At 37.9% G+C, this 17,188-nt stretch overlaps 1 protein-coding gene across 5 annotated transcripts in view; it reads right to left on the reverse strand.

Moving 5' to 3' along the window:
* Positions 1–3,980: 3,980 nt before the first annotated feature.
* The window catches only part of LOC135316367 (guanine nucleotide-binding protein G(q) subunit alpha), a 190,915-nt gene continuing 177,707 nt past the window's right edge, over positions 3,981–17,188 (reverse strand). For all 5 annotated transcript variants that reach the window (XM_064469585.1, XM_064469583.1, XM_064469586.1 and 2 more), the window contains 2 exons: positions 12,326–12,479; positions 3,981–6,304 (listed from right to left, as the gene is read on the reverse strand). In XM_064469585.1, coding sequence (XP_064325655.1) covers positions 6,114–6,304; positions 12,326–12,479 — 345 coding nt within the window. In that variant the 3' untranslated portion in view covers positions 3,981–6,113. The remainder of the gene's footprint in view (positions 6,305–12,325; positions 12,480–17,188) is intronic.

The following is a 17,188-nucleotide window of genomic DNA, read 5'->3' on the forward strand; positions in this document are numbered from 1 at the left end:
TCTTACAGGGGATCAGAAAAGAATTTTTCTTGTCCTACCATTTTCTTTAAAGGCTTTTTTTTTCTGAATACAATTTAAATCAAGACCTTTCAAAGTGAAAAGGGCAATCCTCCCAAGCCAGAATACCTAGTAGCCCATGAAGTGCTTAAAATGAGGGGTTTATCTACTACTCACTATTCATGGAAATTTCAGGATTAGGTTTTAATAGGAGGGTAGTTTTATTCCTTGTTTTCTAACTTGTAAGCCTTTCTTTTGGCCACACACTTCTACCTCTTTCCTTTAGTCAGATTGGCACTTGTCTGAACCATTGATTAGTCAAACTGGCTCAAAAAATGGAAAATTAGTACTAAACTAGAAGAGCAGAAATGAGTAGGATTATTTTCACCCAGTTTACTGGCTTACCAAGCACCAAGGGCTGACACAAGGGAGAGGGAAAGCACCATGTAGCTGAGACCTAGGAACTGAGGAGGAATTAGGGGATGGTACATTTTGGCAGCAATGAGCTATGAAATTGGGTCAGCTGCTTTGTGAAATTTCACTGTCACTGACCCCAGAAGTGTTCATGAGGAGCAGGTAACTGCATATTTTGTGGCAGATGAAGTTTCCTCTGTTTACATACACTTTGAAACTCCTAGGTGTTTGGGACAGTATAGTACAAAATGGTTTGGCAATCAGGTCATATGATCATAGCATGTAATGTAAGTTTATGCCACAACTATGCACAATTTATCACATAAATACAGTTTCTACATCTATTTCACATATCTAAATATCACAACTTGAACTTGTGTTTTTGTCGATGTTATTCTCACTGAGACATAAAGGTAGAATAAGTCCTTCCTCACTGATCCCTCTCCTTTACATTCTGAAACAGGAAAGAAAAATAAACAGCAATTCACTGAAGTCCTTAGGCAAATTATTTGTATTCCAAGAATCTTATTTAAAATGTTGTAATCACAAAATAGAGAACAAAGTAAGTTTTGCAAGTGGCCTGAAATTCTATTTCTTCAGTGGTGAAGATGTGATATCCGATGACCGTTGTTCAAGTATAAGCCAGAATCCTGAAAAGGAACATGGAGGCATCTTTCTGTTACTCCTGTCATCACTTAGGCAAACAAAAAGATCAAAGAAACAGTCTGCTCTTGCAGTACTACTGCAATCATGCAAAACATTTAAAAAATTCACATAACAGCCTACAAATTCTTAAAGTTTTCTAGTAATAAAGACATAGATTATTTCATTTCCCTATGCTTCTGACTTTCTGTTGCACACAAGCCAAAGAATCTTTAGTAATAATGTCAAATAACTGTATTCACTGTACTGAACCTTAAATGTTTTAAACTTTCTGGCTGTAATAAAGATATTCATGAAATTATAATATATGGACAATGAGGACAGAGCATGTATAATTAAAAAAGTAATCACTGGAATAATACATCTATACAATAGTTATCCTAAGAAACATTTTGGGAGACCAAGAAGCCTAAATATATTTCAGAAAAGCTAAATGTCAAGGAACGAAGATACTATAGTACAAAGTTATGGCCAAAAATATTGTATTTTTAACCAGCAAGATTTTTGAGGAGCAGTATTTAGGCATTAGTTTTTTCAACAAAAAAACACACCCTATTTTTGCCCCCCAAACAATAGACAATACATGCATTTAAATGGCACTTTAAGAATAGCAAATATGTTCTTTATTTTTTTAAAACACTGCAAATTAAAAAATATATCTGACCCTCCCCCCCAATATATTGGTCAAATAAGGATTTCCTGCAGCATGATAAATAAGAAATCCAGCAATAGACTTCAGCTTAGACCATCTTTTGAGAGAAAAATAGTCCCCCCAAAAACAGCTTTAGAATATGACTGATCTGGTTGAATTCTCTTACATTTTTGACACTACCCTCCACATCAACTTTGCCCAAATAATTCTTGTATTCCTTTCTTTCCTGCAGCATGGCTAGTGTGAAAAGGCTTGAGTGAAAGTTACAGTAAAATCTCTGTAACTATATAAATAATGACCCTCAATGGATTACTAATTACATGGAAATGTTTGGTTTGATTGATACAACTCAAAATATTATGGGTAAATAAAAGGAAAAAAAAAAAACAACAAAAAAAGATATATCAGTGGTTCTTATCAAACCATTTTAGGTTTGGCCAAATAGGCCATTTTAATTTCCTAACTTGTGACAGTTTCTCCAAAACATATTTACTTTATTGGTTTTTTAACTAATGGTAGGTAATTTGTAGGCCTTGTTAATATACTGTGCACACTTCATTAGTTTACTGATGTAATGCAGGGTAACCACACACAGAGCTCCAAGAACAGCAGCACATATAATAAATAATTTAGGCATTTTTTTTTCATGTGGGTTAACATGTCTGTGTTTTCTCATATTATTTCATTATTTTGTGAAGAATGCATAACAAGGGAAGGAGCATTAGGTTGAGTAATCTGAGTGTCTTTTGCATCTTGCAACCAAAAGCTTGGAGTCTAGCAATGTCTTCATATGCAGACAGTTTTAAATTTTTTTGCAAATCATGCAGTCAGTTCTCTGACTGCAGCATAAAGTCTCTTCTCCACTTTCAAACTTAAAAAAGTGTTTCACAATGTGGCAGTATGATTAAAAATTACAGTTCATACACCTTAAAAATCCAAGAGTCTGAATTATAAAAAGTAAACTGCCCTTATAGCTTCATCATCCTATATATGTCAGGATCGTGGCAGTTAGTGAACAGAGCAAGTTTAAAGTTTCTGTAAAACACATATTACAGCTTTCTTGTACTAGTGAACACCTAGAATACACAGATTCCCAAGATGTTTTTCTTCCCTCCTGTCCCATTTATGACATTCAATGAAATCACATAATTTTGGCAAAGGTAAAAGGGTTTCTGTCTTGGTTTTGCCTTCAGCTTCATGTTAGAGGCACATACTTCTGGACTCGAGCACTATAATGCATAGTGGAAATTGCCAATTAAAACAGCAACAGCAACAGAATAAGCAACAGAATATATTGCAAGTGGGAACAGCTATGTAATTTTTAAAGGAAATGCTTTTGTAAACACTGTCACACTGAAATACTGTGTTAGGTGATTCATGTCAGGCTTGCATTAGCATGGTGAATATATATTTTTTCAGAATATGCTCAAATGATCTAAACATTGCCACAGGTTCAACTCAAAGTATACCAGAAATAGCCCAGTGGCACACACTCTTGAATTTTGTAATCACAATATATCTATAAAGCATGAGTAAAGTTTTGTTTTGTATTTATACAAAACTTAACCCCTCCCCACCCCAATACCCCATAACAAACCAAACCAAACTCCAAAACTTCATTAGACACCACTGGTTTGTTTGAGCTTTTTTGGTTGTGTGTTTTTTGTTTTTTTTGTTTTTGTTTTTGTTTTTTTTTAACTATAGTTCTACTTATATCACTAAATCCAAGGTGTATTCCCAGGTTAAAAGAAGGGATATTATTGCACACTCCAGAGTCAATGGTGGAAACAGAAGATTTGTTATGTTTATAAGCAAGATCAGGACCAATTTTATAATGACATATATAACAAGAATAACTGTTCTGATCACGTATTTAGAATGTCAGTGTCACTTTTTATAATCTACAACTACCTGCTTTGGCTTTATTAAATAAAATTCTTTAACTCCTTAAAATTGTTAACACTAGCAAATTTTTTGTTGTTAGACCTAAGGTTTCTGTAATTCAACTGAACTGATGTTCTGTATTTTTTCATTATATTTTTAGGGAAATAGCATATACCCATTAGTACTTATGTTCAATGGTTTGAAGTCTCTAAATTAACTTCTCTAATAAAGGCTATTAGAAAGGTAAAATTAACCAAAGTTGAATTTTCCAAATGCGAATTAATATTTAAGAGCTTATGTTCCAATCCTAGATATAGTGGCATAAATTCTTCCAACAAAACTGGTTTCTACATCTGTATAAAGCCCTGACAAGATTTAAGCATTGTTTTTATTGTGAATGTCCTCTGCATGTCTCCAATTTACTTTTACTCAGGAATGTACAAACGATTTTATACAGCATGATGCTAGTACCGCTCTGTACTATAATATGCTTTTTTTTGCTTTTTAAATAAAAACAACAAATCCCTAGTCAGAAATAAACTGACAAAATTTACATCCTTCTCTTAAAAAAGTAAATAAAATAGCATTATTTAAAATGTGAATTAGCTGTAAGACATACAATACAATTACATAGATACATATCAACACAGCACATTCAGTTTGCCAAAAATTATTACAAAGCCAATGTGGATGTTACCATATATATATATATATATGTATGTACAATGATTATAGCATTCATAATTGCACTATACCTACAACCAGTTTTCAATTATAAGGTGTTTTATGAGGGAGTAAAATAGCAACTGTTCTTATTATTGTTTTTTTGGAGGTGGGAGGGTTAAGGATGAAAACCATCTCATTAGTATTTATTGTTAACTTTGTTACTCAACTAATAAGTAATTCTTTTTCCACCTCTCCTCCGCTGCTGAGAGGCAGCAATTTCTGTGCTAAGTGCACTCTAGTGCTACTTGGTGTTGTAGATAATCAGTCCAGTTATGTCTGACCTCTGAGTTCTCTGTAGCTTGCTAGCAATCATGCACCTGGTCAACAAAACACCTTTCAAACTAAGCTACTCATTGATGTGCACTACATTTTTGTTGTTAAAAATGTGCACATTTAAATTTCAAGAATGATTTTCTCACTTTCATTTACATTAATAAATCTTTCTAAAGAACATCAAGAGAGTCTATTTTGCATGAAGCCTATCAAATGTCTGTGAATTGGTTAAGAGGCAACCTTATCAAGAAAGGTTCCTGAATGTGATCACTCATCAATAATTTCATGCTGTACAAAGGTGCCTTGATATTATTACAGAAAACATTGTATGCAATCTCATGCCATCTCTGACATAAGGAGAGAGTTAAACTGTCTTCTATACAAGTATACCTAGTAGCATATTCACTCACACTGTTGTTTTTGGCATTACAAAATGGAGCACTTCCTAAAAAAGGGAACATATGAGCTGAAACTATGCTTGTTTATCATTTGGCAGTTGACTCAGGTCAGTTCCCAATCCATCAGTTTGGCATTTCAGCCAGTATCTGCTTCAAAAGTACTTGTTTTATAAAGAGCCAGATTTGGCAAGATTTTATACAACAAAAATATTTTTTTTACTGTGGAAAAACACACTTTAGAAAAGCTCTAACTGAAGAAATAATGCACACACAAAAAAAAAAACTGAACCACCTCTGTTTCAGGCTGTAGCCACTGGGGAAAATGTGGTGTCCATGACATTTCTGTTTGGCATTTGTGAATAAAAAAAAGAGAAAATAATGGCACATGGCAATTAAAAAGAGATTCTATGATATTCCATGAACATTCCAGGTTTGTGTCTTTAATTATTTCATTACTGTCTTCTATGCATCTTTCTGAACTATGAAAGTATGGTTAAATTCTAAATCCATACACAACTATTTCTATTTTGCAATCCCAATATTCTAGCCTCAGAAGTGAAAACATGCATGTCAAGAATTTAAAAATCACACTATCAATACTTTTGATCCTTCGGAGAAAGTACATTCTGTAAAATTTGAATGACTGATAATTTCAGTTCTGATGATAGCATTTTTCCTGACCAAATGACTCAACAGAAAATATTTTACCAAGGAATGCAACTGGGAAAACAGCCATTGTGCCTTTAAAAACATAAGGGGGGGAGGAAGGAGGGAGAGACAAAGGGTCAGGGAAAGAGGAAACCAGCTTGATTTGCTTCAATAGCAAAAAACTGTTATCCTTTGTGAGTGTACAACTGAGAATTTAAAACATATTGAGTCACAAGGTTTTGCCTAAAAAATAAGAAAATGTACTGTAAATGTACTTCAGCATCTTTTGTTTTTCTTCCATATAGTTTAAATAAAATAATAATATTAACTAAAAACTCTGTGGACATTCACAAAGTCCAATAAATTAGTATTATGCAATTTGTTTTCACAGATAATACAGTCCCTCTTGTGTATCTTCAATCACACAAAGGTGGTCTTGGAGGGCCTCCTAGGCACAGTTAGACCAAGTTGTATTCCTTCAGGTTTAACTGTAAGATTGTGTCTTTGACAGCAGCAAAGACGAAGCGTATATTCTCTGTGTCTGTAGCACATGTGAAGTGGGAGTAGATAATTTTGTCACTGTCTGGATTCAGGTCTACAAACATCTTCAAGATGAACTCTCGTGCCGCTTGTGCATCCCGTTGTGGTCCTGATAATTTAGAAGAGAAAGTCAGTTTTTCCTAAAGTCAATTCAATATTTGAGCTTCTTTAGGAGGGGAAACTTAGGAGCAGAAAACAGAAGAAAGACTCAGTCTGTGATCCTCATATAAGAGAAAGGAAAATTTTTACTAATAAATGTTACCATATACTATTTTTTTCCCAGTAGGAACCACTAAAAATTAAAAATGGAAGGAAATTCCAGAAGTTGATCACATAAGAGCTGTTCTTTTCCTGCTATCATCTTTCTTCCACAAGATGTTTAAAATGGAGAGATGAAATTGATGATCTATAACCACACAAAATGAACAACAAAAGAAATAGTTGCTTTATAATAATAAATATTTTTAAAATTAATCTAATTGGCCCAATTTCAGTCTATATCTACTATTTTTAAACTATACTTAAGTATGTTCTTTTAAAATATAGCATAATCAAGTTACATGCTAAACTAGTCTGACAATGTCTCCAACAGAATTTCATTTACTTTAGTTGTAATAAAATATACATGCTTGCTAGTTGAAGCTGCTTAACTGCAAAAACTTAATGTTCTAACAAAACAATTATCTAAATTATATATAGCAATCCTATTACAGCTAAATTAAGTCTGTAATTCTCACTGAGTGAACAGTGTGATGGATAGAGAACTGGCTCAACAACAGAACTCAGATGGTCATGATCAGTGGCAGAGTCTGGATGGAGGCCCGTAAGCAGTGGTGTTCCCCAGGGCTCTGTGCTGGGTCCAGTCCTGTTCAACATATTAATCAATGACCTGGATGATGGGACAAAATATAGCCTCATCAAGTTTGCTGATGATACCAAGCTGGGAGGAGTGGCTAATACGCCAGAAGGCTGTGCTGCCATCCAGCGAGACCTGGACAGGCTGGAGAGCTGGGCCAAGGGGAACCTTATGAAATCCAACAAGAGCAAGTGCAAGGTCCTGCACCTGGGGAGGAACAACCCCATGCACCAGTACGGGTTGGGGGCTGAACTACTGGAAAGCGGCTCTGTTGAGAAGGACCTTGGAGTGCTGGTGGACAGCAAGCTGACCATGAGCCAGCAATGTGCCCTTGTGGCCAAGAAGGCCAACAGTGTCCTGGGATGCATTAAAAGGAGTGTGGCCAGCAGGTCGAGGGAGGTTATCCTCCCCCTCTACTCTGCCCTAGTGAGACCACATCTGGAGTACTGTGTCCAGTTTTGGGACCCCCGGTTTAAGAAGTACGCAGAACTGCTTGAGCAAGTCCAGCGGAGAGCTACCAAGATGATCGGGGGCTGGAGGATCTCCCTTATGAGGAGAGGCTGAGAGACTTGGGTTTGTTCAGCCTGGAGAAGAGAAGACTGAGGGGCAATCTTATCAATACTTATAAATATCTAAAACGTGGGTGTCAAGAGGATGGGACTGGATTCCTTTCAGTAGTGCCCAATGACAGGACAAGGGGCAATGGGCACAAGTTGGAACACAGGAAGTTCCACCTCAATATGAGAAAAAACTTCTTTACTGTGAGGGTGACAGAGTAGTGGAACAGGCTGCCCGGAGAGGTTGTCCTTCCCTGGAGATATTAAAAAACCTCCTGGACACAGTCCTGTGCTTCCTGCTCTAGGTGTCCCTGCTCAAGTAGGGGGATTGGACAAGATGATCTCCAGAGGTCCCTTCCAACCCCTACCTTTCTGTGAGTCTGTGATTCTCAGAACACAAATTCTATGCAATCAAACTGCATGTTCTGCTTTACAGAAGACAGAAGGCAAAATAATGACTTCCAATCTAGAACAGTGAGGATTCATTCATGTTCACAGCCAAAAGAGCAGCACAGAAGCAGGAACATTAGCCACAAGCTATTGTTTTCCTATGCTGCAATTCTGTTCCGGTGCAATTTTCATAGGCCATTATTCCCTTGTCCTCCTGTTTCTGCAGTGTGGGTTTCTATAGAACATGTATGTTTGCTATGCCTCCTATCTCCTCATTAGTCCTGGTCTTGTTACATGACAATATAAATACCAGTGCTCAGCTGTTATATAGTTCTGTCCCTCAGTGGTTATGAAATCTTTACTTAGGGCATTAGTATGTGCCCATATAACTTTCAATAACCGCACAATAAAACTTATTTTTAATACTTAAATACAATTGCAAACATTTCTAATTTGGATAACTGCAAAAATTAGGTAGCAAAGGAAGCACAGAAGAGGAAATAAATGCTTTCTGATGTCTATTGGTTGCAAAGCCTTGTGGAAGTAGAACATGATTCTGCAATATCCTCGTGTATGCACATGAATATATATGCATATATATCTAGACATATACACAGACTACACATATGTAAACAGATAATAAGTTCTCTGAGGTAGGACAGAGAGGACTGTTCAAAAATTTTAAAATTTCTAAACACAAGAGATTCTAGCCTTTAGCTTCAGCATATATTCTATAGAAATAGCTGCAACATTAAATTTCACTATTTTTTTTTACTCTTAATAAGTTTAAATATTTGTAAAGGAGGCTCCTAGACTTTCAAATACAATTATTTCTTCAAAATAAGCCATTTATTGTTTTAATCAACTTCCTAGAATTTTGTTAAACAGTTTTACAGTGGGTAGACACAGGTACAGTTGTCCCTCTCTCAAAATCTACTGCACTATTCAAAGCCTGTATCCAAATTTTATTTACCTAATAATATGTCTGCTGATTATAATGTAATTTAAATATTTTTTTTGACTGGAGTTCAAGTATGGAAAACAGAGGTTAAAAAGAAAGTTTGCCACTTCGGGAATTTAGAAAAAAGGGAATGAGCCAATGTTAGATTTACAGTGCTAAGTGGTTATGATCTAAATAATCTTGGAAAATAATTATAATACAAATCAGTAGGTTTCTTGTCCATTGCTCCCTATTTAGCAGTCTTCAAAAGGTCTCTCTATATGATAGTCAAGTCCTATATAAAAAGTACTACAATTTGGCTTGGCTACATTAGCTTGGTGAGTGCAATCATTCATTCTCTTTGAAGACTCTGGAGAGGAGTGTTTCCTTCCCAAGTGTGGCCCCTTTTTGTCTTTTTCCCCTCTCCCAGCTCTTCATTCCAGTCTGTGAGTCAGTCTTTTAGTATTATCTGTGAAAGCATACCTTCATGCGATATTCTGACCCTTGAGCACATCTCAGTCCAGTTGTTATGACATACTGTGCAGTACAACTGCTTAGCTTAATCAGTCCAATTTGCCATCCTGGTTATCATTTCTCATCCCTATGCTACTTTCTCCATTGTGCTACCACACAGGAAACTGCACGGGAGAAGTGATCCAGCTGAAAAATACCTAATTCTGATGAGTTCTCCAAATCTGTCCATCTTCAACATCTCTAAACAGGCTGATGGAACCACACAGTGACCTGTGCAAGCCACAGACTATGTAACCCACCCCATCTTTCCACCAGAAGAAATCAAATCAAACCATAACCTTGTCTAAGGGGTTAAGTCCAGCAAGATCTGCAGAATTAGTCAGACGCTTAAAGACATTCAGGTCTGGCCTACTGGTTATGGCCCTACTGGTCCATAACCTTCTTTTGTTTCCCTTACCCATGGCAAAAGAGAAGAGGAAGAGGGTTCTGCTGAGCTGACTGACTGAAAACCTGATAACCTTCTATGATGAAATGACTGGCTTGGTAGATGAGGGGAAAGCAGTGGATATTGTCTACCTAGACTTCACTAAGGCTTTTGACATTGTCTCCCATAAGATCTTTATAGAGAAGCTGATGAAGTATGCGCTGGATGAGCAGTGAGGAGGATTGAAAACTGTCTGAATGGCTGGGATCAGAGGATGGTGATCAGTGGCATGAAGTCTAGTTGGAGGCCAGTAACTAGTGGCGTACCTGAGGGGGTCAATACTGGGTCCAGTCCTGTTTGTTTAACATCTACTTTAATGATCTGGATGATGGAGGAGAGTGTACCATCAGCAAGTTTTCCAATGACACAAAACCGGAAGGAGTGGCTGCCATCCAGAGGGACCTGGACAGGCTGGAGAAATGGGCTGACAGGAACTTCATGCAGTTCAACAAGGGGAAGTGCCATGTCTTGCACCTGAGGAGGAACAAGCCCAGGCACAAATATATGCTGGGGGCCATCCAACTGGAAAGAAGCTTGGCAGAAAAGGACCTGGGGTTCCTGGTGGACACCAAGTGGAACGCGAGGCTAGCAATGTGCCCTTGAGGCAAAGAAGACTAATGGTATTCTGGGCTGCATTAGGAGTGTTGCCAGCAGGTCAAGGGAGGTGATCTCAGCACTTGTGAGGCCAAACCTGGAGTCCTGTGTCCAGTTCTCGGCTCCCCAGTACAAGAGAGAAATGGAGCTACTGGAGAGAGTCCAGCAAAGGGCCACAAAGATGAATAAGGGACTGGAGGAAAGGCTGAGAAACCTGGGACTGTTTACCCTAAAGAAGAGAAGGCTCAGGTGGGGATCTCATCAATGTCTACAAATACCTGAAGGAAGGGTATAAAGAAGATGGGCCAGGCTCTTTTCAGTGGTGTCCAGTGACAGGACAAGAAACAATGGGAACAAGCTGAAACACAGGAGTTTCCATCTGAACATCAGGAAACCCTTTTATTACTGTGAGGGTGACTGAACACTGGAACAGGTTGCCCAGAGAGGTTGTGGAGTCTCCTTCCCTGGAGACATTCAAAAGCCATCTGGACATGGTCCTGGGCAACAGGCACTAGGTAACATTGTTTGAGCAGGGGGTTAGACCAGATGATCTCCAGAGGTCCTTTCCAACCTCAACCATTCTGTGTGAATTTTGTCTGGTTTGTTTTTTTTTTCTGGACAAGGATTTAACACAGGTGTATCTCCACTTGAGTGATGATAACAGAAGGGCCTATAGAGACTTCTCACCTCCAGGATGTCATCTAGGGCACCTGTCACACTTGTAACTTGAAGGGACAAGAATATTTTCTATTCAGCTGCCAGTTCTCTTCTGTACAGTACTATCAAACTAAACTTACACTGATTCATAAATAAGTATGATCTGATCCTGCAGGATGTTCACTGTGAACACATCCTTTCCTCTCAAACAGGAAAAAAACTGTAACTTTTTCCTTTTATCACTCTCTAGCTTTGAAAGTGAGAGATTTAATTTTTTTTTTGTAGCTTTTGAATCTGCTTTTCACTCTCTGGTGAGATAAAAAGATGTTCTTGTATGATTTTGGTTTTTTTTCTCTGTTACCAAAGCCTCCACTCAGTTACTTTAGAATATATAACTTTTCACCTCAGGAAAACTTTCTGAAAATACAGCTTCCTTAGAAACAGCTGTGTGTTCCACATATTGTTTTCTGGGACAAGCACATTAAACTTCACATAAGTAACATAAAATTAAAATAAAGGAAACAAAAAAGAAATGGTATAATGAAAAGGTTGGAGGAGTGATACTGGTATCTCTGACAGCCACAGAGAAATTATGACACTTCTATTCAGATATCCAGCCTTAAGCAAAAAACAAAACAAAACAAAACAAAAACCAAAACAAACAAAAAAAGAGCATGTGAGACACTGTAAAAATGAGAAATGTATTTTTATGTAATTTTAGCTTCATACTTCTGCTCAAATGCTCATCCCAACTTATGAACAAGGACAGAATAAGGTCCATTGCTAATATGTTACTCATCTAGAATCAATAATTTCACATGAAAGGTACTGCCATCCTATCCACAGTTAATGGAGCTATAAAATAAAATCCTAGCAATCTAGAAAATCCCACAAGACTTCAGTGACACTAAAAATTTGGAGTATTAAAGATTGCTATTTTTAATCATTTTTTTCCTTTTCATATAATTAAAAAAAACCCACATGACCAGCAAGTCATTCAACTACAGACTAACCATTTGGTGTGCTAAGTACAATTTGTAAAGAAGAAAACGGGTGTAATGAAGAATGGGTGATAATCTTTGTCCTAAGAACCTCTAAGCAAAATATGGGCAAGGCTATCACATTTTGTCATTACTGCACTGTAAATGGGGCATGAGCTCTGCTGGCATTATACTTACCATCATACTCTGGGAAATAATCAACTAAATGGGAGTACATAATTTTCTCCTCTAAGAGATCTTTTTTATTTAAGAACAGAATGACTGAAGAATTCTGGAACCATGGATATGTGATAATTGTCCTAAAGAGTGCTTTGCTTTCTTCCATTCGATTCTGGAATAAAAAAAAGAGAGATGAATTTATGCAGTCATGAAAATAAATTTTTAATTTTTTAAAATCAATCCATGAAATTCCATTTTACTTTATTTAACTGATTAATTTACAATTCATAGGTAAATGTTAAATTAAATAGGCAGGCAGTTTCCTTTTGCAAACTCAATGACACAAGCGTTATTATTCCTTAAAACAGAGGTCACGGACATGATAGCTGTAACAGGTACTGTTGTAAATACTGACTATGCACAGTTATGATCAGCCAACAAATTCATGGGTACCGAAATGCATGTGGTTCAAGGCAGAGACAAGCGTGCAACAAGACATAATAAACAAGTTTTAAGAACTTTATTTATTTTATATGACTTTCCTGAACTATAAATGCAAGTAATCCTTAATTTTTGAAAGAGATCAAATTTTAAATAGTTCCAGGTCAATTTGGAATTTACTCATTCATAACCTGAGAATATTTCCCTGAATCAAAGGCTTATGACATAAAAACTTACAAAAGGTAATTTTTTTTTTTCCAACATCATTGGGTTAGCCTTAATTTTAATTGTTTAATTGCTCCTGAAAAGCATTTTGCATTATAGTGGAAATGTAAGTGAAGCATACAGTTCTCTTTGTAAGGGCCTTCTGACACTATAAAATTCTGTTCTGTTTTGATACCATTCTGAACTGTTAGGCTGACATGACGGAGTTAATACAGAGTCGGAACAAACTGAGTTCGGTACCAGGAATTAACTCTACTTCTTTCTTTATTTGGAAAACTCTAAGGGAGGCCTGTAAGTTTTTTTACAAGCTGCCTCCTGAAAACAACAGTTACACCATCAAACAGGCTTCCAGAGAAAAAAAAATGAAGGAAAGAATCCTGCAGATTCTGCCCTTGCTGAGCCATAGAATCATAGAAGAATACAGTCCTTTAGACTCTTGTCCTGGTTTCAGCTGGGATAGAGTTAAACTTCTTCATAGTAGCTAGTATGAGGCTATGTTTTGGATTTGTGCTGGAAACAGTGGTGATAATGCGGAGATGTTTTAGTTGTTGCTAAGTAGTACTTACACTGGTCAAGGACTTTTTCAGCTCCCCGTATTCTGCCGGGTGCACAAGAAGCTGGGAGGGGAGACAGCCAGGACAGCTGACCCAAACTGACCAAAGGGATATTCCATATCATATGACACCATGCTCAGTATATAAAGCTGGGGAAGAAAGTGGAAGGGGGGGACGTATGGACTAATGGTGTTTGTCTTCCCAAGTAACTGTCATGCTTGATGGAGCCCTGCTTTCCTGGAGATGGCTGAACACCTGCCTGCTGATGGGAAGTGGTGAATGAATTCCTTGTTTTGTTTTGCTTCTGTGCACAGCTTTTTCTTTCCCTATTAAACTGTCTTTATCTCAATCCTGGAGTTTCTTCACTTTTCCTCTTCTGAGTCTCTCCCCCATCCCACCAGGGGGGAGTGAGCAAGCGGCTGCATTGTGCTTGGTTGCTGACTGGGGCTAAACCACAACAACTCTGAAGATCATTGAGCCCAACCATTAACCTAACACTACCAAGGCCACCAATAAACCATATCCCTAAGCACAACAGCTACATGTCTTTTAAATACCTCCAGGGATGATAACTCAACCACTTCCCTAAGCAGACTGTCCCAACGCTTGATAACCATTTCAAGAGAAGAAATTTTTCCTAATATCCAATCTAAACCTCCCCTGATGCAACTAGAGGGCATTTCCTCTTGTCCTATCACTTGCTACTTGGGAAAAGAGACCGACACCCACCTCACTACAACTTCCGTTCAGGTAGTTGTAGAGTGATAAGGTCTCCCCTCAGTCTCTTCTTCTCCAGACTAAACAACCCCAGTTCCCTCAACTGCTCCTCATAAGACTTGTTCTCTAGACCCTTCACCAGCTTCATTGTTCTTCTCTGGCCATGCTCCAGCACTTCAGTGTCCTTCTTGTACTGAGGGCCCAAAACTGAACACAGTATTCGTGGTGCAGCCTCACCAGTGCCGCGTACAGGGGCACAATCACTTCCCTACTCCTGCTGGCCACACTATTTCTGATACAAGCCAGGATGCTATAGGCCTTCTTGGCCACCTGGGCACACTGCTGGCTCATGTTCATCTGTCTGTTGGCCAACACCCACAGGTCCTTTTCCAACAGGCAGCTCTCTAGCTACTCTTCCTGAAGCCTATATCATTGCATGGGGTCATTGTGCAGGACTTGGCACTCAGCCTTGTTGAATCTCATACAATTGGCCTTGGCCCACTGATCCAGCCTCTCCAGATTCCTCTGTAGAGCCTTTTTACCCTCAAGCAGATCAACACTCCCACTCAACTTGGTGTCCTCTGCAAAGTTACTGAGAGGGTATTCAATCCCCTCATCCCAATCATTGATATAGATATTAAACAAAACTGGCCCCAATACTGAGCCCTGGGGAGCACTGCTTATGACTGGCCACCTACTAGATTTAACTCCATTCACCACAACTCTTTGGGCCCAGCCATCCAGCCAGTTTTTAGGGTACACCCATCCAAGCCATGAGCAGCCATTTTCTGCAGGAGAATGCTGTGGGAAATGGTGTCAGTGGTTTTACTAATGTCTAGGTAGACAACATCCACAGCCTTTCCCTCATCCACTAAGCAGGTCACCTTGTCATAGAAGGAGATCAGGTTAACCAAGCAGGACCTGCCTTTCCTAAACCCATGCTGACTGGCCCTGATCACCTGGTTGTCCTGTATGTGCCATGTGATGCCACTCAGGATGGCCTACTCCATAACCTTCCCCAGCACTGAGGTCAGACCGAGAAGCCTGTAGTTCCCCAGATCCTCCTTCCTGCCCTTCTTGTAGATGGGCGTCACATTTGCTAACCTCCAGTCAACTTGGACCTTCCTGGTTAGCCAGGACTGCTGATAAAGGATTGAAAATGGCTTGGTGAGCACTTCCACCAGCTCCCTCAGTACCCTTGGGTGGATCCCATCTGGCCCCATAGACTTGTGTCTGTCTAAGCGGTGTAACAGGTCACTAACCATTTCCCCTTGGATTATGAGGGCTTCATTCTGCTCCTCATCTCTGTCTTCCAGCTCAGTGAGCTGGGTACCCCTAGAACAATTGGCCTTTCTATTAAAGACTGAGGAAAAGAAGGCATTAAATACCTCAACCTTTTCCTCATCCTTTGTCACTATTTTCCCCTGCATCCATTAAAGGATGGAGATTCTCATTAGCTTTTGTTGTTAATATATGCAACATTCTTTTAGAAAACTCAGTTTTGCTCTAAGTGTATTTTCACTTGTATCAATTTATATTTTAAAGTGACCTGCATAAGAATGGAAAATAGGAACTCTAAAAAAACCCCACTACCTAAAATTTTAGTTTTGTAGAAGTTGATAGTTTAGTTATCTTGTATCACCACAGAATCTTCAAGCAATTTATTAAACTTTACAGCATGTTGGAGTGGTGAGTGAAAGTAAATAGACAAATTTATAGATGGAGAAACTAAGGCAGAGAAGTAAAATCTTTGCTTTTTTGCAATCACTTGCAATGATTTCAATGGTGCAAGAATTTCTTTAAAGGAGAAAAACTGAAATATCAACAGAGCTGAGCATAAAACATAAGTCCTTAGGTTAACTGTTAAAGCACAATCATGACCATTCCTTTTACAACTTTATAATATATAGACCTAGTAACAATATCATAGTTAAAACTCAAGGGGAGTCAGAGGAGGGGAAAAAATGAGGGAATACATGTCCTAAATTCACACAGGTGGGTTTTTTTACCATTTTTGTTTTCTGTGAGTTGTTTTTTTTTCTGCCACAAACTACACTTACAGTATGGACAATAGTACCTCTAACTATTAAAGTGTGAGAAAATAAAATACCTAACATGCTCTAAATACAAGAGCATACCTGTATGTTCTCCTGATGTATAGTCTTAGCGATAATAAATCCTGTAGGATCTAAGTCTTCCATTCTGTCCCTGTAATTGCTACCTTCAGGTGGGTGGTCTTTGCAAAACTGAGCCCCTCCTTAGGAAGTAAATAAAAATGTTTACCAGTTGCCTGAATTAAGGGAGATCTCACTGGCTTTTTCTCTTTCCCTGTTGTTATAAGGAAGGTAGACAGGATCTTTTGAAACACATATTAAACTCCCAGCAGTTTTTAAAAACTGTCCCAAGAGCCATCACTGTAAACCTGAATTTAAAACATATTATTATGAAAAACTATTAGCCTCTGGCTTCTGTTGAAAGGCCCACATGAATAAAACCTTTTGCTTTTTGTAGTTTGTTTGATAGAATCAGAAAGTTTAAAAGAAAGCAAAGGCATAACAAAAGAAGCAAAGAGATGAAATATAGCTTGAATACTAATAGAAAGTAATGGAGTTTTTAGAAAAATATTATAATTTGAATTTGTGAGTTTAAGGACTGTTTTTGTTAAACTTGTCACTCGCAATGAGAAGCAAGTGCAGTAAATTTATTTTGGGGCAGCTGATAAAAATCCAACTTAAGTCTCAAGGATAAATATTAGAATTAATTTATTACTGTTATTAATTCCTTATTATTATTCCTGGGCAACCTGCTCTAGCTGACCTTGCTTGAACAGAGAGGTTGGACTAGATGATCTCAGGAAGCCCCTTCCAACTTCAAGCATTCTGTGATTCTGTAATATATTAAAAAATCTGGATTCAGCAAAGTACTTAAGCCTAATTCTAACTAT

This window comes from Phalacrocorax carbo, chromosome 19 (genome assembly GCF_963921805.1).
Source record: "Phalacrocorax carbo chromosome 19, bPhaCar2.1, whole genome shotgun sequence".
NCBI classification, from domain to species: Eukaryota; Metazoa; Chordata; class Aves; order Suliformes; family Phalacrocoracidae; genus Phalacrocorax; species Phalacrocorax carbo.